Source organism: Paroedura picta, chromosome 6, assembly GCF_049243985.1.
Source record: "Paroedura picta isolate Pp20150507F chromosome 6, Ppicta_v3.0, whole genome shotgun sequence".
Taxonomy (NCBI): domain Eukaryota; kingdom Metazoa; phylum Chordata; class Lepidosauria; order Squamata; family Gekkonidae; genus Paroedura; species Paroedura picta.
Window position 1 is genome coordinate 88,578,556 of NC_135374.1, and position 25,586 is coordinate 88,604,141.

At 42.2% G+C, this 25,586-nt stretch overlaps 1 protein-coding gene across 4 annotated transcripts; it reads left to right on the forward strand.

Annotated features, from left to right (window-relative positions):
• The first annotated feature begins 2,487 nt into the window (after positions 1–2,487).
• LOC143840256 (interleukin-1 receptor-like 2) lies at positions 2,488–23,744 on the forward strand. 4 transcript variants are annotated; one of them, XM_077343562.1, is made up of 11 exons: positions 2,488–3,024; positions 8,361–8,430; positions 10,038–10,290; positions 13,594–13,780; positions 14,255–14,417; positions 15,754–15,819; positions 17,108–17,231; positions 18,452–18,600; positions 20,697–20,840; positions 21,773–21,895; positions 22,722–23,744. In XM_077343562.1, the coding sequence occupies exons 2-11, from the start codon at positions 8,367–8,369 to the stop codon at positions 23,114–23,116; spliced, it is 1,668 nt and encodes a 555-aa protein (XP_077199677.1). In that variant the 5' UTR covers positions 2,488–3,024; positions 8,361–8,366; the 3' UTR covers positions 23,117–23,744. The 4 variants fall into 4 exon arrangements, with proteins under 4 accessions (XP_077199677.1, XP_077199674.1, XP_077199676.1 ...); XM_077343559.1 differs by having other exon boundaries at positions 2,489–3,024; positions 21,728–21,895; XM_077343561.1 differs by having other exon boundaries at positions 2,489–3,024; positions 8,366–8,430; positions 21,728–21,895.
• Positions 23,745–25,586: the final 1,842 nt, after the last annotated feature.

Consider the following 25,586-nt stretch of genomic DNA (forward strand, 5'->3'; position numbering starts at 1 on the left):
GTGCTGGACTGAGAATTAGGGGGAGAAGGAGAGAATTTAAAAGTGTTGGTGCCGAACTACTCAACATTCTAAAGCTGCTACTAATAGTTTATTAGATTAATACATTATTTGTTTAATATGCCAGGGTTAGGAAACCTCTTCTTTAACAAGAACTGTTTCTGAATAAGGAAATATATACACAACTGGCCGCAAAGCCCGTTCCTAAGAACGGATCTTCCGAGGACTGAGGTCTGAAACAGGATCTTAGCTCACAGTGTAATTGATCAATACATGGCTAGATCCGCATCTGCTGGATCCAGTCAGTTTAAATTGAAACTGACGAATAGTGCACACTGGCAGGGAAGATCCACTGTTTGCTTTGTGTATTTATGTTGGGGTTTTCTGGGGGGGGGGTTGGTTAAGTTCTGAGTACTGCTTGTATAAAGAGCTCAAATCACTACCGGTGCCTGTGTTCACCTCTGAACCCACAGATTTAACAAAGGGTATACAGTGTGTGTTCATCTATGTCTTCATTACCATATTTAAATCAAAGAACAATGATACATAAGAGCTTACAGCATATTAGAAGCTTGCATCCCAATGCTCTAGACATTTTTATTATTATCATTTTATTTATATCCCGCCTCCCCCCGGAGGCTCAAGGCGGGTCACATAAAACAATCCCATTAAAACAATATCATAATAGGATCCAGTTTCAAACAAATTCTATTTTACAATGTCATTTTAGTGTGTATGCGAGATACACAGTCATGCTGAAGTTACCAAAGCTGTGACCAATTCTGTATCACCCATGCATACAGTTTATTAAAATTGTAAGACTGTTTCAAAGGGCTTTTTTGCTGCTTTTACATGTGCAAATTGGAAGAAGTACAATAGTTAAAAGCTTAATAGTTTTAAAAAATCTAGACTTCAAAATCAGAAGTTAGTGTTCGTTTTATATCCAGTTGATCAGTGTTGGGATGACAGCTTTGTTGCTTTGCTGGGAAACAAGCCTTCTGTAAGTAAATCTATGACCTTGCAATTTCTGCTCTATGACAAAGACCCAGAGGTACCCATTTTAGTTGCCAGAGTTTTAACTAAGATGCTTTTATAATATGCTGCCTACCTTGTATTTTATCTTTTATAGTTTATTTAATCATTTTAAGATGTTTGGTTATGTAACCCCATGGCCTATTTTATTATTTTGTTGAAATTTTAAACCCTATTTTTATATGTCTTATACATATTTTATGCCAATAAAAGGTTACTGACTGACTGACGATATCCAGTTGATCTGGAATTATTTTCTAGCTTAGTAGCTTCAGGCTCCTAGCTTGTGCAAACATGTTACTCGATCCAGAGTTTTTCAAAATTATACAGGCTTGTTTAAGCCTCAGGAAACTTGTAGAACTTGTATCTGCTTCTGGTTCAGAATATTCAGAGTCCATAAATTTTAATTACTAAAGTGAATTAATGACTGCTGGATATTAATTCAATCCCATTGTAGCAGCAGTTTCTAATCTGGTGAGCCGGGTTTGATTTCCCACGCCTCCACATGCAGCCAGGTGGGTGACCTTTGGCTCATCACAGCCCTGAGAGTGCTGTTTTGACCTGAGCTGTAATATCAGGGCTCTCTCAGCCTCACCTACTTCACAGGGTGTCTGTTGTGGGGAGAGGAAAGGCGATTGTAAACTGCCTTGAGACTTCTTTGGGCAGTGCAAAGCGAGGTATAAAAACAAACTCTTTTTCTTCCCATATTGCTGTTTTCTGGGCATTTAGCTACTACAAAACATCTGCAAAATAAACTGAAGGAAGCATTTCCCCCTACACATAGGAAAATAGTCTGCATTCCAGTTATCTTTTAAAAAGCGAAATCAGTCTGCTACTCTAATTTAACTGGATTTTTTAAAAAATGCACATCGTAGTCTTAATAGTAGCTTTACCAAGCTAGACTAGTCTAATCTTGCAGAGCTTGGAAGCTAAGCAAGTCTGAACTTGGATGGGAGACTACCAAGGACAACTGGGGCTGCAGAGAGAGGCAATGACAAACCACCTGGACTTATCCCTTGCCTTCAGATAGACCTTCATGGGATATCTCCAGGAGTCTGTTGTGACTTGATGGCACACTTTATCTTACTAAACAACACATACTGAATCGGCCCATTGCTCCAGAAGTCAGTATTATATACTCGGACGGCTGGTGGCTTTCACATCACCTGCTGCCACGGATTGAACCGGTGACCTTCTGAATGCCAAGCAGAGGGTCTTCTACTTGAGCCACCACGGCGCTGTTGTAGCGAGAATATTCTCGTCTTCAGAAAACGGCATTAGAATGAATTAAATAAACAAAACGCCAAGGCAAGCGCCTGAAATATGCCTTTTAAAGAGCTTTGCTCCCCCTGAAGCTCCTCCTTATAAGTGGTGTTGAGAGGCGAACCGCTCAGGCGGCCTGGGAGCCTAATGGCCACGGCTCTAAGGCGCGCGAACCTCCGTGTCAGCTCTCTTCTGGCGCGCGCTTGCACGCACACGCCCCAGAGACGCGTGTAAGGGCCCGGGGGAAACCGTGGGCGGCGCCAGCTGGAAGCCCTTTCGGCCGCGAAGGAGCGCTGGATAAACTCCCGCCTCCCACGTGAATGGCTCCGCGAGTAGCCGGCGCCGCGTCAGCCGCCAAGAGCCCACCTGGCGCTTCCTCCCCTCCAGAGTTGCGCGCTGCTTCTTGAGCCCCAGGTAGGCAGAGGGGACTGACGGGAAGGCTTCCTCGCCGGCCCTGCTGCTCTTTTTCTTTTCACGCTGGGAAAGGCAGCCGCGTCCCCCCGGCCCAGCAGTTACGCAACAGCAGTTTATTTGTCTGCGGCGGAGGGTAGGGCTGGTCAGGACTCGGTGTGCGGAGAGGCTGAAGAGACGGGAGCTTCCGCGCATCCCGTGAGGTGCTGCTGCTGCATCCAGATGGACAAAGTTGCACCGGTGGAAGTGCCGCCTTCTCCGCAACTTTAACACCTTCTTGGGGTTGGGCGTGAGAAGCCTCCGCACAGGCTTTGCCAGCAGGTAAGCGAGCTTTCCCAGGCCCCGCTGCACGGGCTCGGCGTCTGCTTTAAACAGAGAGCGGCCGAGTCGCTGGCGCGCTTGGGTTGAGCCTCGGCCCCGCTCGGGCCCTCTTTGTCGGCCGCCCTGGCGTGCAGATCAGGCGCCAGGCCTCCGAGTGGCTGGACATGAGGGCAGCCGTTTCGTTAGCGACTCCGCAGCGTGTGCGCCAAGGACCCGTGGCCGGAGGCAGCCTCCTGTCCCATCTGGTGCGTGGGCAGCCCCTTCAGAACTGAGTGTAACTGAGTGTAAATGCCACGTCCAGCAGGCCCGGTTTAAAGGAGGGGAGGGGAGGCAAAGCACCAGAGCCGGTTTAAGGATTTGGGGGGCCTCAAGGGAGCACGACTGGCACTGTTACTTGTGCTGCACAAGTAGTTGCAGGGCTCCCTTCCCAGGGATAGTGGGAACTTTGGAAGCTACCATCAGATTCACTTTGCTGAAAACGTTTGCTAGTGTTCTCCTGAACTTAAACTTCCTTAGCATGAAAAAGAAAACAGCCTAAAAAGATCTGATTCAAGTGGGTAGCCGTGTTGGTCTGAAAGTAGTCCTAGAAGGCCTTGAACAAATCTTTGTGGTCTTAAAGGTGTCCTTGGATTAAAAAGACCTGTGCAGCACCATGGGCTGCCTCTGGAACCACAGGGCCTGCAGCAAGTTCTACATGTGCTGCTAGGATAAACTGCTTCTGTGTTTCAGTCTTGAAATATGTTCTTATATTGTGAAATAGACTGGTTTTATTCAGCTTTTATGGCATGTGTGAGAGGGGCTGTATATAAATCCATCAATAAGTACTAAAATCTGCAGAGTATTGGTGCTGGGGAGAGATCCAATTATCTCTGTGTGACTATTGGCATGCCTGGTGCAACTGGAAGTGATAAATGGAACGTGATTGCATTAACTTCCCATTTGTCTAAAGATATCAGTGGTGATAATGACACTTCCCTTGGGCCATTTGACTAATATACTCACTCACTCACTCAGAGGGGAAAATGGCATTTGCAAGGAGAGTTTTCTACATACTAGTGCCTAGTTGCCCCTTCTCTGGCTCTTTCCAAGCTATGTGCTTTCCGTCTTCAGTGCACTGTTGTCATTTACTTTTTATGTATGTCTTGGTAGAGAAAAGGGTCTGTGCATTCCCTTTTGTTTGCAACCCACTGGGGGTGATGATTTGAAGTAAGGAACTTGTAGTGTGGGCGGCCAGCTAGTGGCAGATGAAGGACTTTGGGGGGGCAGGGGGAGCACCTGGCTGAGAGATAGACCACCAAGTGGGCCACAGCATGGCGCCAGGGGGCCTGACGTAAGTATGGTGGCTGGCCAAAAAGCAAGGTGTGGGTGTGGAGAGTGGAGCAACTGGGGCCGCAGCAAGGGTAGAGGCAGGCTGGAATGCAGTTGCCCTCCCCCCTGCATGGCCTTAAATTGGTAAGCACACAGGAGAGAGGGGAAGATGGGGAAGCACGCCTGAAAGGTGGACTGGCAGGTGAGCTCATGACCCAGCATGGAGGCCTGGAATTTGGAGAGGAGAGCAAGACTCCAGGGCGAGTCCGCTGGCATTTCTGGGCCCGCACAAATGGGTGTCAGTGGGAAGGTGTGCCCCCCCCCCACTGACATTTTGTAGTAGTTTAATTTAAGGTTGAACCCCCCCCCCAATATTTTAATTTAGTTCCTAGTACTTAATAGACTTGCAGGTACTTGTCCTCCCTTGGTTCTCTGTGTAACTCATGAAGCCAGGCTGGTCTTGCTCATTAGATGAATTAATACCTGTGTGACAAATGTGAGCCAGTTAGAAAGGGCTGCAAGGTTGCTACTAAGTTATAAGAACTACTCACTCTGCTTTTGGTTCCTGACACTGCTGATGCACACTCTTGTTTTGGCCGAAGTGCTGACAAATCTAATTCTCCACATCCCCTACTTCTGCGCTTGACTCTATACCAGTGTGCCCCCATCCCCGGCATAAGCATGATGTGTGTGTGTGGGGGGGATTTTCCATAATTGCAACCAGACCGGACATAATGATGATATTAAGTGAATGTACGTGAAACAGAATTTCATAAAAGTGAAGGATAGCTTTGAAACAAAAATACAGTTTACATCTTTGGAAGGGGCACAAAGAGGTTTAGAAGAAACAGCTTTCCACGGAGATGAAGAAAGCAGGCTGAAAAGAAGCCTTATGGAAAGGGTGAGGTCTCTAGTCACCTACTCTTTAGGAAGAGTCAGCACTCACCCGACCAGCTCTCTGTCTGCAAATGAAGGTCATCAGTACTTTGCATGTCAGCAGCACGTTAATTATCCAGAATCTTGGGTTTTTTGGATTGCATATAAGGACAGTGTGTGTCCCAATTAGGACTGCCAGCCTCCAGGTGGGGCTTGGGAGTTCTCCTAGAATAACAGCTGATTCCCCTGGAGAAAATGGCAGCTTTGGAGGGTGGACTCTATGGCCTTGTGCCCCACTGAGTTCCCTCTTCTCCTGAAACACCACTCTCCCCAGGCATCACCTGTGTATTGCCAGCTATGGGCATGCTTATAAAGGACTGTGTTATTGCTGGTGGCAGGTGCTGGGACAACTCCAGAGGTTGTCCCTTCAGGTGTGGTAGGAGATTGCTTAGTGGGGCAATAATAGACATAGCAGCTATTACGCTAGAGCAGGAGATGAGGATAGCTACAGGCCAAGCCCTTCCCTCCCCACCTGGACATCCTCTTGCCATTGGTGGTGGCAGCTTTCAGGTAAGAGACTGTGGGGGGGGGACCCTGTGTGTGTATATTTCTCCACACCAGTTTGGCTATAAGCACATAAGATGTTGTGGTTGTACAGAAATTGTTTTAATCTGTACCAGTTTGTGTTTAAGTGTGCTTTGATCCTTTGGAAATTGAAGAAGGTACAAATTGTTTTTGGGGAACTTGAATATGTGCTTTTTGATTTGTTTCATTCTGTGCAGCTGAACACTTCCTAGATTCCATGGCAGTAGTGGATGTTTTGCAGCTTAATTAACATCCCCCCACACTCTTCAGCCTGTAAAATAAGACTTCTTTTATGCTTAGAAATATGGTCTTGAGGTTGTCTTCTTCACCTTTTTTCATAGTCAAAGTTGAAAGTATATGCTGAGGATGGGCAAATAATGCTGCTTTAATGACTGATTTGATAAGGAAATTACAAATTTTAACTAGAGTTCTAAGAAAAGGTCCAGATCACTATGAACAAGTACAGTAGAAATGCTTCTCTTTATTGATTTGACCATCATCAAAGAAAGCATCTATTCCTAAGAAAGTTCTAGATGTTCAACGCCATTACATTGTTTGTCTTTGATACTTATAGCAAGCTTTACATGATAGCATGGCAGCAATGTTATAAGCACTCACTGCATGTGTGATGGATTGCCCTTTTTATAAGATTAGAAGTGCTGTACAAACTAAAGGATACTGAAGGGTTAATTCTTCACATCAACAGAGCTTTGAGTGACAGACTGCTCCAACAATCTGATTAGTTAGGATCAGAGAAAGGCTTCTGAACTGTATGCTGAGGAGGATTCTGTTTGATTTCAGCCCCAGCTGAGAAGAGCCACTGGTGTTCTTTAAAGAGTGGCTGAACAGATGCTGATCATGGATGCTTTGGGCTAATCCTGCATTGAGCAGGGGGTTGGATTAGATGACCTGTATGGCTCCTTCTAACTCTATGAATCTATGAGTCAAGTACTGACAGTTTCACAGTTCAGGCCTGACTGAGAACAGTTTAACACAGACAACTGAGGAAAGTTGGCAAGGATGAGTGATTAGTTAGATGGAGACTCCCATTCAGCCCAAAGGAAGGGGATAGATCTTCTAATGAGAGGAGAATTTCCCTACTCTGTCAAAGAGGGAGGTAGCGCTGAAGAGTGCAGAGATCCTTGGTCTGGTGAGGTTAGAAACTACATTTAGAGATGTTAAGAGTCAGTAGCATCCCAATACCAGTATGGTATTTGGATCTGGGATTTTTAGGAAATCCTGAATTTTTTCCCCTCAGTTCCAATAGACCTGAGAAGAAAATTCTAATTTTAAGAAGCCAGCCTGACCCTGGAACTGACTTGGTTTGCTGCAAGAAGAGCCAGCCCCAGCTGAAGCAGCACAGAGCTCTCAGCCCCCTTCTGCCAGATTCTCTGACCTTTATTCTGCTTAAATAATACCATGCAAATATGCACACTATTAAAATTCAGGACAAGTGTTTCAAGAGAAGGGGGTTGGGTACTGGAAAGGGTTTATCAGCCATCTGGAAACCAAAAGGATCAGAGACTACTCAAAAGTGCTGTGAAGTGTTCGGAAAACTCTGGAACAAAAGACTCTCAAAGATCTTAAGTACCTGCGAATAGCTTAATAAACTCTCATTAGCCTGTAACATAAGAACTGAAGCCTGTGCATGTACTGATTTTATCTCAGAGTTGTCTATAGTGAATAAACACAGAAACTTCACCTCTAATTTCACCTGACCTTTCCCCTTTATGTTGAATATAGAATATTTTGTTCATTTGGAATATAAAAAACTTCTTGAGTGCCATTTAAGTTATATAAATTAAAGGGGGCTCCCATTACTTCCCTTAGGTTCCTGGACTGACCAAACAGTCAAAATATTATATTGTAGCAGGGTGGAACGGCCAAAATTCTTCAGGAAAGAAGAAAACAAACAACTAGGGCAGCTCAGTTACGAAAGGGAAAGAAAAACAAAGGGAAAATCTTGCCTCTGAGGGAGGGAAGTGGATGCGGGGTGTCATAGCATGCCTACTCAACACAGCAAAGATTTAATCAAGGCGTGAGCTTTCGAGTGCAAGCACCCTTGGTCAGACTATGATCTTCTTACACGACAGGGAATATATATATATATATTGTGCTACTTCAGACCAACACGGCTACTCATTTGAATCAACACAGCAGTAACTCTGAAACATATGTCCAAGAATATTACTACCTTACCTATGATGCACTACGAATGTGACATGAACTGCTGACCTGAACTACTTTAAGAAAACAGGGTCTGTTAAAGATTAATTTAAGTTAGTTTGCCCTTTGAGGTAAGGAATGCAGGCTTTTGGAGATCTCAGTCATAAGCACAGATGTGGTGCTGGTTCATCCCTGTGTCTAATGTTTCCCTCAGTTCTTTACTTGACTCTCTCTGACATGGTTACGCTGTGGCTCATTCACATTTCACCATTTCCCCTTCAGATTCCCTTATAGATATATTTAAAATAAATGCATACTTAGGTTTGAAACATGCATTGAGAAAGTTGCAATGCAGAATTTTCGAGGGAGATTATTGATATGTCATTCCCTCCTGTTTGTAGTGCAGCATGAAAGCGACCACATTATTCTCCTGCAGTTTAACAACAGTGTTCCTGTCTTCTATTAAAGCAGGTATGTTGATAAGCATTGAAGTATCCAGGTTTTGCAACTCACTCTCAGCCAATCTAAAACTTGAGCTAAATGAACCTGAGGTCCTTCCATTTGCTGAAGTCCACAGATCACCTCTTCCTCCCATCCTGCATCAGGAACACATCATGGCACAGGGCTTTCGCACTCTAGAATAGTTGCTGAGTTCTGTACCTACAGCAGCAACAGCAGCTGTTCTCTGATGCAGCATGTGGAGTCAACAAGGGCTGGTCTATCTGTGACAGCCCTATGGTGTCCCACAGGGAGTCATCTCCCCCCCCCCATTCTCTTCAACATCTTTATGCAACTTCTGACCCAGCTTGTCTGGTGCTTTGGGCAAGAGTCATCCGTATGCTGATAAGTAGTTCTTCCTCTTGATGGATAGCTGTCCTGACTCCCCCTTCCTCCTGCTGAAAGTTTTGCCAGTTGTTTGGAAGCAGGGACAGTTTGGCTCAAGTATAGTTGGCTGAAACTCAACCCCTCCAAAATTGAGGTCCTGTGGTTTGGTAGGAATGGGACAGATATGAAAGCGCACTTCCCAACCGTAGACAGAGTGCAACTGTAGACATTGCACTGTGCCAGAAGTCTTGGGGTGATTCTGGAGCCTTTCTTATCAGTGGAGGATGAGGTCACTAGATTAGCCCAATTTGTATTTTACCACCATTGCCAGGTATAGCTACTAGTGCCCTGTCTGTCCCAGGAGACCCTTGCCACAGTCATTTCAAGATTTCTTTTAATTTGTTCAATGCTGGCCTTCCCTTGTCCTTGACCTAGAAGCTTCAGCTGGTGAAAATGCAGCTGCATGGGTTTTCACTGGAACATCATGGAGAGCCGACATCCAGCCAGTGCTGTGGCAGCTGCATTGGTTACCAGTTGTATTACCGGATCAAGTTCAAGGTCATGGTATTGACCTTCAAGGCCTTGTGCAGTCTGGTCATAGTGTATATGAGAGATTGTTTAACCCTGTATGCCTCCCTCAGTGCTTTATGCTCTGTGGATTCAAACAGATTGGAGATTCCCCAACCCAGTGCCTGGCCCTGGCCCCTGCCTGGTGGGACAAGCTCCTGGAAGAGCTGAAAGCCCTGCCAGAACTACTTCAGTTCCGTAGGACCTGTAAGACAGAGCTCTTCCACCAGGCGTTCAGTTGAGGCCAGGACTGATTCATCTGTACTCCCCCCCCCCCCAACGTGTCTGGATGCCTGGCATATTGCATTGTTTCTGGGAATATCGTTACATCTGGATGCCTATAATATGACAACAGCCTAACAGCTTGGTTTCTGAGGGGGGGGCAGTGGAATTTGAGATTGTATGGTGTCGGTGGGAGGGTTTTTTCACTGGGAGTGGTAGCATACAAGCTTAAGTAGTAAGAGCTGGTTCTTGTTCCATGCTTTTCTCTATCTTAAAGTGTCTCAAAGCAACACACAGTCCCCTTCCTCTCCCCATAACATGTACCTAGGAAGGTAGGCAAGGCTGCAAGAGTTCTGTGACTAGCCCAAGGCCAACCTACAGATTAGAGTATGCAACCCTGGCTCTCATTTTGTGAATGTATTTTTCCAGCTGTAATTCTCTCTCTAATCTTTGTTTTTATTTAGATCATTGCAATGTATGCAATATGAGCAGCAAGTTACAGCATTTTGTACTTGAAGGCCAGCCTTTGGCTATGAAATGCTTATCAGGGAAAATGCTCAATATGGAGCTCAAAGAGCATAACTTGACCTGGTACAAAGCTGATGACCACACTCCTGTGTTGGAAGACCCATATTCCCGAATTCAGCAGCGGGCAAGCTTCATTTGGTTTCTTCCAGCAGTTTTAGAAGATTCAGGGTCTTATGAATGTGCTATAAGGTAAAGAGCTTTTGCATAGACCAAATTGCTTTAAAAGTGAGCTTAAATATTAAAGGTAAATTAAATTTTAAAAACTTAAATAGAATTACCTTGGGAGCAAGTCTTTGTGTCAGTCATTTTGCGTGTTACTCCCCTAAATTATTTCCATAATAGCTGAATTTGTTTGATTGTATGCAAGATCAGGCATTCTAGATCTTCCTATTTCTGAATTCTCTTAAACAATTGCAATTCCAACTCATCTTCTTTAGAATTAATTAGCAGTAAAATAACATTAAATATAACACAGGTGACAAAGAATGCCTTTATAAAGGAGCCAATACTGATGTGATAATTGGGATTTGGAAATAATTGGGAATGCTAATTTTTTTCAGCTCCAAGAGTCCATACCTTTTAAAGAGACCCAAGTTCATTCCATCCAGGAAGTTGTGGGACTTGGAGTGAACTGACTCTGACACAGCTAAAGGGCTGGGCTGCTTTAAGTACCTGGGAGTCTCCCTGTGACTGGCTCCCCTTATAGCTTGGTTTGGAGCCAACTCAATTCAGGCAGCACAGTGTTGTCAGCTGCCACAAACCAGGCCAATCCTTGACTGACTCCCCTTACAGCTTGGCTTGAACTGAGCTGCAATAGGAACTAGCTGCAGTCCAGGTGGTATGGAGCTGGTAGCGCCCTTGGCCTGGGCCAATCCGGAACTGGCCTCCCATACAGCTCTGTTTAAACTGAGATGCAATGAGAGTCAGCCCCAGCCACATGGGCCAATCTTGGGCTTGCTCCCTTTACAATTCATCCCTTAAATGTCTCACAGCTGTTTTAGCCTTGCAGCTTAGTAGGTGGCAGCCATATAAACCACCTGTTTTGTTTCCCCTTGCAAAACAAGACCACCTAACGGCTGATGGGTAGACTGACCAAACTGTTTGGTTATAACGGCTGGCAGCCATTTCAGCTGTCCGTTTCACTTCCCCTTGTTTGGAGAGGCGAATGAAATGGACAACTGATCAATATAGTTGATTACACTCAAATAAATGCCAGAAAAAATCAGCTTTTTTTGGGTCAGCTATACTAGTAGTTGAAACAGATTAGAGATTATGTATTTGGCTTTAAAAATACTGAAAAATAATGCATTTTGTCAGGCTTTTTCTCCAGTTCAGGTAAATTAAATCCATACACCTAGTTACTATGGGGAAAAAAATTGCATGTACATTTTAATCAGTTTTTTAAAAACAGCCCTAAAGACGATGGACACCAAAAAAAAGAGGACATGTCCTCTAAGAAGACAACATCTGATAATTTATGGAGTCTCCATAAATCAGCTGAGACTTGATAGCAAAATAAATAAAACTCTCTTGCATCTTGTGAAGTTTCTTATTGCCTTGTTTGTTTGTGGCCCTCTATTTCATACTAATAGTAATCTGTTACTACAAGTAGTTTTGGACTATGAGAAAAATTATATACCATAAGCATAGTTTAAAATACTCAAACAATATATGTATTTCTAAGGCTGGTGGTTTGAGAGGAGTGGGTTAGATCAAAACTGTCACAGTGGACCCCAGCAGGCCATAGAACGGCTTTCCTGCCTCCTTCGTTCCCTCCCTTCCTCCTCCACGTGCATCTCTCTGAGGTTGAAAGGACCACAAACAATATTGCGGACAAAACTGGTGCTAGGTCTTTAGTGGGAAAAGGGCACTGACAAAAATTCCCCCCCTCCTCCTCTTTCAGTGGCAGTTGCATTCTTCTGGTCTAAATATTTAGTTAGATTGGAGCACCATTGCTGCTCTTTAATCTTATGTCTTAGTATGCAAATGTTTTGATGAACTATAAAATTAATTTCTGCCTGACTTTTCAACGGCTTGAAACCTGTGATTTGTCCACATGAGGGTGCCACTTACACAGTCATGATACTCCAGGGCAGTGACCAAGTCATGTAACTACTGGATAAAGATTAGGCAAATAATTGTTTTTTTTTCCAGATGAATATGAATATATATTCTTGATGTTAGTTTGGAGGAATTTGTTTCTTTGTCTTATTTTGGGCATAATCCGTCAGGGGCTATGAAAATTGGAATTCAAAATAAGGATCCCATATATATACGGATAGAAGGATTTTGGAATGGCAGCTGAAGTTTACCTAATGCTGGTCCGTATGACAATGAATTCCATGCTTTAATCAATCTGCGTGCCTAATAATTCTTTGATTATAGTTTCTGTGAATTTGCCTGGGACAGACATGAGGCTGACCGGTCTGTCATTTCCTGGTTCCACTCTGAACCCCCTTTTAAAAATCAGTGTAATTTTTTCTGTTTTCCAGTCTTCTGGTACAGCAGTTGGATTTAGTGATAGGTTCTCAAAACGCATGCTATTTAAAATTATTGTACATAGGTCTCTTTTCTAGCCATAAAGGGTCTCTAAAGATAGAAAAGAGAATGAAAGATAGAATGGACTACACCTGCAGCCAGAGTCGTGCTGTACTGTTCTGAAAAATAGGACATGACTATATGAAGACTGCATTAAGCTGTATTGTTGCTGACCATTGTGAACAATAAAAATATACTTGGTTGTCTCTGGGATATTATTACTAAGGTGGGGACCAGAATAAATCCTAAAGGGATTTATTACAAATAACAAAGGGAAATAAAAACCCAACCTGGAAAACAGGTGAGAACCAAAAAGGTTTAGAACCCTAAGTTCTAAAGGCTGCTGAGGCCACACTTCCTTTCCCGAAGCACAGGGGTAGTCAACCTGTGGTCCTCCAGATGTCCATGGACTACAATTCCCATGAGCCCATGCCGGCAAATGCTGGCAGGGGGCTCATGGGAATTGTAGTCCATGGACAACTGGAGGACCACAGGTTGACTACCCCTGTTCTGCAGTAAAGTGAGCTCTGCCCGTCAAATTAGAACGCCTATAATATAAACAGAGAGCCTCTTGTGGCGCAGAGTGGTAAGGCAGCCATCTGAAAACTTTGCCCATGAGGCTGGGAGTTCAATCCCAGCAGCCGGCTCAAGGTTGACTCAGCCTTCCATCCTTCCGAGGTCGGTCAAATGAGTACCCAGCTTGCTGGGGGGTAAACGGTAATGACTGGGGAAGGCACTGGCAAACCACCCCGTATTGAGTCTGCCATGAAAACGCTAGAGGGCGTCACCCCAAGGGTCAGACATGACTCGGTGCTTGCACAGGGGATACCTTTACCTTTAATATAAACAGAGGAGAGTCTTTCAGCATTTCCCATGGGGGGGGGGGAGTTGTACATTCTAAGAATGTTGATGAATTAACATCCTATTTCAAATTTCTTATTCTTTTTTCTGTAGGAATTCAACACACTGCAGCAAAATGTATTTTAAATTAACAGTCTTTCGAAACACTGATGGTTCATGTTTCAATGCCAAGTTTGCCCTTCTTCAGTATGTGTTCACAGAGACAAATGCAAAAATTGTGTGTCCTAATCTGAATTATTTCACAGACGAAAAACCCATTTTAAATGTTCTCTGGTACAAGGTAAAGGAGACATTGTGCAGTTTTATTCAAGCATATATATGCTTATGTTTAGGGACCCTGTTGAATTTCTTAGTGATAACAATTCAGTTATGTATTGACTGTTTTGTCCATTTTATGATAACATGTAGGGTGGGATACTTGATAATACATAATTATTACAAAACATGTAAATAAAATGATGACAAATCTAAAACATCTGAAAGAAGACACATATTATATGTGAAATGCCTATAACTGAAATGAAAATGTGCAACTTGAACTTCATAATCCTAAGAGTACTATGAAAGTCTCAGAGTACACATTGCTGTAAATATATCTGCACCTAATATTTTGCAAACAGCCTATCATGCTGGGTTGAAGTCTGTCAAGCAGAAATCCATGTTGGTTAGTTATTAATGTTACATGATTTCAATTTAGAGGGCTAACTATATTACATGCTATATCATGCATCTTTCTGTTATTTGTTGAAATTAGGATTGCAAATTAATTAAAGGCAGAAGATTTCAGCTGTTAGATAACTTCCTTACTATTGCCAATACAACTGTGGATGATCACGGAAACTATACATGCCAAATATCATACTATTACATGGGAAAACGATATAATATTTCAAGAGACATTAGGCTGAAAATTACAGGTAAACCCTTTTTTTATTTGTGGTAGTTCTGGACTGAGCTGTTGGGTAATGCAGAGAGCTAACATTATATATGGTTGCATCTAATACAACAAATTGGTGTGGCATTGGGCAGAAGAGTTCTTAAATGAGTTTAGAGATGTCAGATTTATATACATTTTTAAGCCATGGGGAAAGCTTTTTGGAATACTTTCCTGTCAAGCTTAAAATTCTTTTCCTGATTTAACAATAGAAGATGCATCATTTTGAGAATTGTACTATTTGGCATTTATGGAATGTAAGGCGATAACGTATTTGTTTTTCAGAAGAAAAATTGCAAGTTTACCAAATAGTTGAGAAAGGGTTTTAAACTGCTATACCCTATGCTTTCTGTAGAGCATGTATCTTGTGTCATTAATTGATAGGGGAGGAAATAAAAATTGAAAGTTAAAAGCAAGTTTTCTAGTTAAAAAAATGTATTTGGACAAAAGCACGTGACTAGAGTCATAACAAGGACTACCAACATATTTGAATAGTGAGCTAAACTTGATCATTGAACATTCTTTAATAAAAAACATTAAATGTATTAACATGACAATTGTGCCAAAATTATTTACATTTAAACAAAAATATTACAATGTTGTATATGTAGATAACAATATGTTTTATTGTTATCTAATGCTATAGATTGTCTTACATAATATATATATTTGTACTACACATTTCCAAAAGAAAAACAGTAGTATTTGTTTTCTGGTGCTCCCCCAAATTTCCCCCTTTTCCATCTCAGATATTGGTCATGCTATGTGTTTGGGTAAGAAAACTTTGCCTTAAGAAGCACTTCACTCATTCTGAAAGAGGAAATTTTTCACAGAATTTCCAGTTTTCAGTCTTCCCCCTAAAATTTCCCAGTGTTTCCATCAGAAAAAAGGACTGAAATAACTAATTATTCCCTCCCTCTGGTTTGGGGGCAGGTCATTTGAAGGGGATGTCAATAAAGTAGGAAGAGGAGTTATTTTTTTAAAAAAATTACTAAATATTTTCTTTCTTTTTTCCCCACCCTGGGAACTCGATGTGTCTTAAAAATGAAACTTGTATAGAGTATTGGTGTATACAACCCAGTAGTTCACCAGTACAATGTTATAGCAGCTGATGAGTCAGAAAGATGTCCCTGGCTATGCTTGTTCCAGTGCCATGACCCACACAGGGTGTGTCAAATACCTTGGGAAAGAGTTCCTCCCTCCCTAAGTTTAAATATGTCTAAATTTTTTTTAAAGCACACTAATTATCATACTTGTCCGTGGAACTGTTCACATAATTTAGTTGCCTCTTTTTGGCTTGTTGGCTTGTTTGCCCCTAGAAAGCCCACCACGGATGCCTCCAGAAATTCTTTTCCCAAGAAACCACTCGATTGAAGTAGAACTTGGTAAGCAGTTTTCCTGTACAGTGTGTCTGTATGTTGCTTGGGGCTGGAAGATGCTAAGTCACAGCTGACTTAAAGCAACCTTGTAGGGCAGGCTTTCTCAACCTGGGTTTTGTGAAACCCTAGGGATTCTTGATGGCCCTGAAAGGTTTTCCTGAAAGGGTGGGAGTTAGTTAATTAATTATATATGTTTACAATTTGTTAAACTTTTATTGGGTGATGTAACCATATATAGTCATGTCAACGCACTCACCCTTCCCAAAATGGACAATGATGGGCTTGGAGAGGGTGGTAAGGGGAAGGCGCCCCATCAGGGGCATGTACACAGCTATGCTTTCCAAATATATTCCACACAATCATGCCACTTCTGGGATTTCTCAAAGACTGAAGAATGTTTCAGGGGTTTCTCAGTGGTAGTTGAGAAAGACTGCCTTCAAAGCAAGTTAAATTTAGAGGCCATTTCCTGCCTGCTACTCCTTATACTTATTGTTTTGATAGGTCAGGAAACCACAATTCACATTCTGTAGTGGGTAGCCTCTGCCTTCTCTAGTAATCAAGGGTGTGGTTTCTTTCCTTGGAAAAATGTAAGTGTAGTTTCTTCACCAACTTTTGAGGTGGCTTGTGGACCCTAAGTGACATTGGATACCGGCCACACATTTCCTTCTTTGCAGCACCTCTCCCCCCCCCTCCCCGTAAAAATTATACAGGGAGGGAGCAAAGGAAACTAAAAGTGGATTTACAGACATTTCAGTTATCATTAAAGCCTGTGACCATCTGATTGAAGTAGGATGGTCAGCTTTGGGTTGGGAAACACCAAGAGAATTCGGGGGTGGAACTGGGAGTGGGTGGGATTTGGAGTGGGGAAGGACCTCAGTGGAATATAATGCTGTGGACTCTACCCTCCATTTCTTCATGGGAACTGATCTCTTTAGCCTGGAGAGGACCTATAATTCCAGAGAATCCCCAGGTCCCACCTGTGGACTATCATCCTTAGCTTGATGGCAGCTTTGTGGGAAGAAATTGCTTTTTGAAAAACTCTAAGGCTGACTTACTGGTACTAAATCACATGCTGACGTACATTTGTAAATTTTCCATGTGTTTTTATTGTGGCGCTCCTCAAATCTATTCTTAAACTCTTGTGGAAATATATGTTTGGGTGCTTGAAAAAATTAATGTGGGGCTCTGTTTCAAATTGACCTGCTTTTAATTTCTGCTAAAAGAGGGGAGCACTTGGACTACTAAATTAACAGTTTTTAATGTAATGATGCTCTTGTGGATTTTTGAATTTTAGGTACGAATATTATAATTGACTGCAATGCATCAGGTGCTGAAGAAGATCATGTGTTCTGGACAGTGAATAATTCCTATATTGATCACTATTACAAACATAGCAAAAATGTTTTTGAAATTTATGAGTAAGTAGGCTTTTCCATATGTGCAGTAGAAAATGTCTCTGGATAAGATACTTAAATTTTAATACGGTGGTAGCCTTGTCATTTAAGATCTGGATACAGTTGTTTGATTTGCAGAGGTGGTTTAAAAAGTTTGTAATATCTGTTAATTTAGCAAATTAAGGAGCAGGAAACACTTTAGCTTCTAGAGAGCAGCAGTGATCAACTGTTGTCCATAGACTGGGTGGCCTTCCATAAGACTCCCAGGGGTCTTACCAGACTTCAGTTAAATGCCTGGCCACAATTTCACTTCTTCAATAAAAGGAAAATGCCTCTGAGTTGTAAGAAATGGAAAGAATACTCTGATGTTACATCTTAGTTTTAGAGTTTACAAGTGCGTGTGTGGGGAGCTGCAAGGACTTGGGAGGGAACCTTATTTTTCATTCCTTAGCTCAGAGGTAGTCAAACTGTGGCCCTCCAGATGTCCATGGACTACAATTCCCATGAGCCCCTGCCAGCGAATGCTCGTGGGAATTGTAGTCCATGGATATCTGGAGGGCCGCAGTTTGACTACCCCTGCCTTAGCTAGATCTTCTTTCCCTTTCCTGAAAGCCCCCATAACCTCTCAGCTCTACACATTTCCTTCTCCTTTCCACCTACCAACCTGTTATAAAAATTGAATTTTGGATTGGGATCATGATTTAAACAAATATCCTTGTTAAATATGAGAATAAATCTGTATGATAGCCTTTAGACTTTACAGAATCCCAGTCAAAGTAAGCAGGGAAGTTTTGTTTTGAGACAATGTATCAGTTAAGGTCAGTTTGTTTTTCATTTGGACAGTTGTAATCATTGCATAAACCAGACCTGCAATGTTGGCCACACTGTTGTGCTACACTCAGGGCATCTATTTTTTTTTAAAGCTACAGGCTTTCTTAAAGAGAAAAACAACAAGCTGAGCCTTGGCATAGTGTAGCCTCGGTCTTGGGGCTCTTTGTAAAATGAGCAGGGTAAAGCAGTCTACAGCCCTCTCTATTGAAGAGGCATATGCTCTGAAGATTATAGCCAGTTGCAAAGAAACTGATCCATTCCTCATATACTCAGGACAGCTTGCATGCAGGAAACAGACTGGCTATCATCTGTGTTCCTGTTCAAATACTGCATTTGAGCGGAAGGGGGTGGGATGCTGACTCTTCATAATTTGTATTACTCCTTTGTGTGTGTGTGTTTTTTGCCAAAAATAGGAAAGCGATTTTCCTCGAAGGAAAGCCTTTTTCAAGAGTGAGACTGAACATTTCAAAAGTCAGAAATGAAGAATATGAGAATGCTTTTGTGTGTCATGCTTTGAATTCTTTTGGTCAAGTGGCAGCACATGTTATACTGAGGTCCAAAGGTAAGCGTGTCTTTACCTGTTTTTCATGTATTATCTGTTTGTCATGATTTTATGCTGCTTTTTCTTCGAGGAACTCAAGGTGGTGTATGGGGTTATCCCATAATCAGCTTTATCCCCAGAACCTCCCTGAAAGAGAATGAGTGGCCCCAGGTCACCCCGTGTGCCTTTTGGCTAATTGGGCACTCAAGCCTGGATCTACCAAGCCACAGGCCAAGACTGTAACCTTTACACCAACCTGGCACTTTTCATTCTGTGTTAATTTTAACATTGACAAATTTGCGCTTGATTATTCTTCTGCAGCCTGAGCTACAGAAAGTCAAAAGCTATAAAATATTAAATTGACGGAAAGTGCTGAATCCCACAAGTCTCCGGTTGAATTAAATAACAAAAGACATGGACAATTCAGTGTTGTTTCTTTCTCTTCCCCTCCTGCATCAGTTTATTTCTTTAAGATTCATGTCTTTCAGACTCCCATCAGCCTCTCTTATATGGAGAGCTGCAGTGAGGTGAGGACTGTGTAAAAATGCCCAAAGTGGGGCAGATGTTGGACTAGTCCTATATAATCATAAGTATAGAAAGCTTGAGTATGGAGCTTGTACTGAGGTTCTAGGGAAGGAAAGCAGCAGGATATAGCCTAATCTCAGAAGCTAAGCAGGGTCACTACTTGGAAGGGAGACATCCAAGGAAGTCTCTGCAGAAGACACGGGTAAATCATCCCTGCTTTTCACTTGCCTTGAAAGCCCTGTGCCGGCATAGCCAAAAGTCAGCTGCAACTTGATGGCATTTTACACACACAGAAATTCACAGAAATAATCTATACTTTTGGGGGGAAGAAGAGGAGAGCTTGTTGTTTGTATTCTCCGCTTCTCCTGAAAGAGTTCCAAAGTGGCTTACAAAACACCGTTCGCTTCCTCTCCCCACCACAGACACCCTGTGAGGTAGGTGGGGCTGAGAGAGCTCTAAGAGCACTGATCTGTGAAAACTGCTCTAAGAGAGCTATGAGTGGCTCAAGGTCACTAAGCTGGCTGCATGTGGAGGAGTGGGGAATTCAACACAGTTCTCAAGATTAGAGTCTGCCATTCTTAACCACTACACCACCACCTCTTTTGAATATCTCTCCTCGTACCAAAAGTGAGGAATTATTCCTGGGTTCCAACTCATTGCATTACTTACTTTTTTAATCTCTAAATTTAATTCAAATGTGATTCCTATCGGGAGGAGGGAACTCTGCTGGTTCACCTGGACATGCTGCCTATAGGTGGTTATAGGGGGTTGGCTTTGAGGGGGGGAGCCTTGGGGTGGGGGACACAGAAAGTGATGGAGTAGAAGGCTAAAAGAGTTATGGCATGGGTGACAAGAGTGACAGGCATGGGAGAGAGAATAAGAGATGGTTGAGAGAGAGGCAGAAAAGTTAGGGGGAAAGGGGAGGAAACTAAGGGGAATGCTCCTCCCCTCAAGTTACTTGCAAGTCCCCACTTGTTGACTCCTAAAGGCAATTTTACCCACCACAATTTTTAAATTAAATTTTAAAATGTTAACTAATCAATTCAACACAAAATCAGGAATAAAATTACGCTAAAACAGTTACATGAGAAATACAAAAATTAGTTACTAAAAGCTGACACAGATTTTTAAAAGTTCGTGTTCCAACAAACAGGAAAAGCTTTTACAAGTAAACTTCTTTGTAGACACAGCAGGTGATGGGCCTGGTGGATGTCCACTATGGTTGTCCTACAGTGTGGGAAACACAACCAAGACTAACCAGCTCTGTGCTTTATTTTATCTGGCTTTCTGAGCATGTTATTATCCCTGTATTATACAGATACAGAACTGGCTTGGTCTGGTCACTTCCTGTGTCTAGACAGTTGATCCATTTAAAAATTAATCTCCCTATCCCATATCCTTTATGTTCCTGTAATGAGTGTATTTTTTTTAACAAAAAGTATTTTTCTTAGGCATGATTGGTAGCAGTCTGAAAATTACTTGTGGCAAGTTGGAACATAATGTCCAAATTCTGTGGTGTTTAAGATGCTTTTGTTTCATAGTTCCATGTTTTAACAAATCTTTTTCCTCTACCATTTTCTTAATTGAGGTAGTTCGAGATTTTCGGGGACCACTGATTGGAATGTTTCTAGTTGGGTTTCTGCTAACTACAGCTACTATATTATTCTACAGTTTCTTCAAGATCGATATTATTCTCTGGTATCGGAGTTCCCACTGCCCTTTGACCAGCAAAGAAGGTATGCCAGTATAGTAAGTTTGAACGTTAAGGTTTTAGCTCTGGAAATCAATAAAAATCTTAGTATGTAGAGTTCGTGGAGCTGGTAGGGCCCGCCATGAAAAATGAAATATGAGGATCCTGTTTCAGGCTCAAAGCTATTTCTGCTCTAGTTTTAAAAATCCACTATACATTTTATTACCAAGTTTTAAAATTACTTTAAATAATATCTACATTTATATTTGTATTTTAACATGTTTTATCTGGGATGCATTGTATAATTTCCTCTGCTATATGTCTGGTGCAAACTGTAATAAAATTTCTACCAATTTCTGTCAATAAAAATCCAAAAAAGCATATTTAATTAGACCTGTTTGGATTTGGGGAAAGAGTTTTAAAGTTTTGTAAAACCTTTGAAATGATTATATTATGTGAATACAGTATGCAATAAAAACATTTCAGGGTTTTCAAATAACTGGATTAGAAGCATACATTGGGCTCAAGTATTGTCAGAATTTTAGGACTTTCCCTACATTTGCAGGCTTCATGCTTATGCATTTAGAACCATAGTGGAAAAATTATTGAAAGAATCCCATTTCTAGAGGTAAATAGAGATGTGCAGTTGTTTCAAAACATGATTAGAAATAGAAACACTTTTAGGAGATATATAATGATTGAGTTATATAGTGATCTTGGTCCCCCAGTATAGCTTCAACAAGTTCTGCATCATTGTTCGATTGCACTGATGTATCGAAAACATACAAGCAGTGTATGAGTTTACTATAAAATTCTCCAGGATGTTTTTAGTGGAGTAGATTGATCAGTGTGCGACTTCTGACTTGTGCCTCTGAGTTTGTCTATATATAACTAGAATCAGAATGCATGTTCAATGTCTCTTGTTCATTATAGCTTCAGATGGGAAGACCTACGATGCTTTTGTCTTGTACCCAACAGCTGATACGGCGGCTCACACATGCAGCCTAGATAACTTTGTTCTAACGCTGTTACCTGAGGTTTTGGAGCGGCAGTGTGGATATAAGCTTTTTATAGTTGGAAGGGATGACCTACCAGGGCAAGGTATGTTTACTATACCTACAGAATTTAGAAGTCCCATTTAGAAGTCACTGTTTTCTGAAAAAATTTCTGCAATTGCAGCAGCTGTAAATATTTTTTTTTATCTGAACCATTTCTTTGCTGCCTTTCCACCCAATTCTGGGTCCCTAAGAAGGTAAATATTAAAACAATTTAAACCATAATAAACATTGAAAATACACTCATATATACATCTATAAAATGACACACAAATAAGGATGAGAGCTAATAAAAGATAGTGAGGGAATGCCCAGCAAAATCAAAAAAGTCTTAACTGGCTGGTGGAAGTCATCAATAGGAGACAGATCAATCTAAGTTTCGTTGTTATGACCAAGAAGACCCTTTTCTTGTGATCACACCTATCTGATGATAGTGCTGATAAATTATGGAGAGACTTGCATATCTCTTCCATTCACAGCCTGGTTCATAGGGAAAATTGCATGTAGGTTGCTGATTGCACAAAAAGAAAAAAGGTTTTTCTCTGCAGGATACCAAAATGAACTTTGTGTGACCGAGTGGATGGGAACGAGGTATAAGTTGATATTGCTTTCAGTGTGTTAGCTGGGAACTTATGACATGCTTAGATCATTTGGATCCCTTTTACTTGAGATCTTTAACTGGAGTTGGTGAGGATTGAACCTGAGACCTTCTGTGTCCAAAGTGTAACACTAAGCAATAAATGTAGAATTAGGTTTTCTTTGACCACAGTAGAGGAAGTCTTCACTGAGCAAAAGCTGTTAACTTTTAATTGAGGAGCCTTTTTGTTTAAGACTCTGGAGCCATTTTTTCTATTGCTTTTCTTGATCTACAGCTGTGGTCAGTGTAACTGAAGATACTATTAAGCAGAGCAGAAGACTGATGGTCATTTTGGAGCCAGAACCATCAAGCTGCAGCATGTTGGCAGAAACATCCGAGCAGCAAATAGCGGTGTACAATGCTCTTGTTCAGTGTGGCATTAAAGTGATACTGATTGAGATGGAAAGGATAACAGACTACACGAGCATGCCGGAGTCAATTCAGTACATTAAGCAGAAGCATGGGTCCATCCGATGGAAGGAAGACTCTGCAGAAAAATCTCAGTTGGCCAATACACGGTTCTGGAAAAACGTGAGATATCAAATGCCGCCCAGAAGAACCATGTCTCTTTCAGAAATCCACTTACTGCCACAGTCTCAGAGCAGTCCTGTGATGACTATCAGAAGGTGATCACAGCCATCACATCAACTGGAAGAAAGTCCTCGTCAACTCTAGTACATCCAGAGTAAAGCATTAATCTCTTAAAAATATTGGAACACTGAAATTCTGCAAAGGATTGCCCTGAGCATCGTCCCATTTGGCATGGTTAGTGCACACCATGAGACGGGATTTAGACTGAGAAGCATCTGTCATGTTACTGACTGGCCGAACTGTATATGCACATGCTCAGTTCTCGCATTGGGGCCTTTGAGATGTTAAGCCAGAAGGAATGGGTCTTTCCTTAGACAATACTTAGCAGGCAGTTGTCCCTGTCTTTATAGAATCATAGAGTTGGAAGGGGCCATACAGGCCATCTAGTCCAACCCCCTGCTCAGTGCAGGATTTATGCTGCCCTGCAGCTAGCTTATAGTTCCTGCTGACAGAAGAACAGTGGTACAAAGCTGGATCATGACCGACAAAGCAGTGATCTTGTTCTCGGGTCCAGAGAATTGTGCATACCAGATGAGCTGATTTGAAAAGCCAGTTAAGAATGTTAAGAGCTGTCTGAATCAATGTTACCAAATATATTGGATATATTTTTATGCATAATGTAATTTATTAAATAATTGGATGTTAAAGGTTTGAGTATGTTACACTAGATTGTGTGTTTTCTAGATATATTTCAGCAAAATGGTGCCTCAGAATAATCAGACTTGCAGACCTTTTATTTCTGTTTACTTGCTCTTCCCACTATTGGGTAATCCTACCCAATTTTCCTTGTGGGTATAATGCACCACCAACAGCTCCAATTTTGCTAACATACGAACCACCACATTTTTCTTGACTTCTGCTTTCTACCTTGTGAACATTTGTTTGTTCCAAAGTATGCTAGGACCACATCAGACAGACCAACGTATTTTGACAAACAGTGAGGTATTTTGCATTTAACTCTAAGATCTTTTATAAGAATCTTTATGAGAGTCTCTGTGCTTTCCCTTGTTTCTTGTTTTATGTGGAAACTATTTCCAACCTCTCTAGGAGGAACATAACATATCTTCGACAACATAAGAATACAGTATACTTTTTAAAGATACGAAATTGCAGGAAGGAAAGAAAACAAAGCATATCTTTTCAAAAGAATACTGGTCCGGGTGTGGAGGCACTGAGTGAATTCAGTGGAGTAAAGGTAACTGCAGTGATTCTCCCTGTGGGTTCATATTCCAAATTTGCCAAACTGAAATGAGCCTTGGAACCATTGATTCTTGCTGTCTCTAGAAGCATTAGGCAGTGGTGGGCACTCCTATAGCAAATGCTGGCAGGAGCTCATGGGAATTGTAGTCCATGGACATCTGGAGGACCACAGGTTGACTAATCCTGGTGTAGAGAACTCCAGCTTCCATCCCCAGCAGTTTCTAGACTGGGAATACACTTGGAAGAGTTGGAGGTCCCCTGCTTTGAGTTGCTGGGAGGGGAGATGGCCACTTCAAGGCAGCAACACAGCCTTAGAGCTGCTCTTATGTGCTCAGGGCAGAGGTCCAGCTGCTAATTGGCCAGGTATGCCCAAGAATCAACCCTGACAGGGCTACAACATAGCTGGCTGACCTCATGGAAGCAACAAAAGGTTTTGCAGCTTGAAACTTGGGCCTGCTCCATTAGTTCCACATCATGTTTGAAGGAGGTTTCCTGGGGCTCATCTGCTGCAGTCACTCACCACCTGTGTGTGTGAGTCACACTGTCAAGAACACAAGTAGGAAATCTGGCCTACAGATAAAGATGAGTACGGGTACATGTGGACTCAATGCAAACAGACTGAAAGCTAAGTCAGCTATGATGCAAAGGATTCATGATTAGGATCCCTAGTGGCTTGGCAAAAAGCTAATTACAGATCCTCTGCCATCCCCCCAGAAAGAGTCATCTTGGTGCAGTGGTTAATAGCGGTGGCTTCTAATCTGGCAAGGGAGGTGTGATTCCCACTCCTCCACATGCAGCCAACTGGGTGACCTTGGGCTTGTAGGAGCTGTTCTCTCACAGCAATCTTGTCAAGAGTTCTCTCAGCCCTGCCTGCCTCACAGGGTGTTGGTTGCAAGGAGAGGAAGGGAAGCCAATTGTAAGCCACTTTGAGACTTCTTTGGGCAGTAAAAGAAGGGTATAAAAACCAATTCCTCCTCTAAATGCAGGTGGAGATGGCTAACTTAAATTGTTGAAGTGCCTTGAGGGAGGAAAGGATTGTTTCCTAATATTCCGAGTAGCTCTGTGGGGTGGCTATTAGCTTTTTAGTAAAGGGCAAAACTCTACTTGCTGCTTTTCCTGTTGCCACTCACGGAGTCTGCAAAGATCCTGCAAAGCACTTCCTGGATCACCACCCGAGGGCTGCCCACCTGCTGCCACTGGGGCTTCTGCTGTGCCCTTTGCTGACCACTTCTAAGGTCAGGTTCAAATGCAGTGCTGGGGGAGAGAAAGTTCCCACCTGTGTGACTCTGCATTCATTCTGTTTCTCTTT

Excerpts from the sequence above, each read along its gene's own strand:
- LOC143840256 (XM_077343559.1), top strand. The coding sequence starts at position 8,367 with ATGAAAGCGACCACATTATTCTCCTGCAGTTTAACAACAGTGTTCCTG. Across the intron at positions 10,291-13,593 it reads TCTTATGAATGTGCTATAAG|GAATTCAACACACTGCAGCA; the intron begins GTAAAGAGCTTT and ends TTTTTTCTGTAG. Across the intron at positions 21,896-22,721 it reads GGATGACCTACCAGGGCAAG|CTGTGGTCAGTGTAACTGAA; the intron begins GTATGTTTACTA and ends CTTGATCTACAG.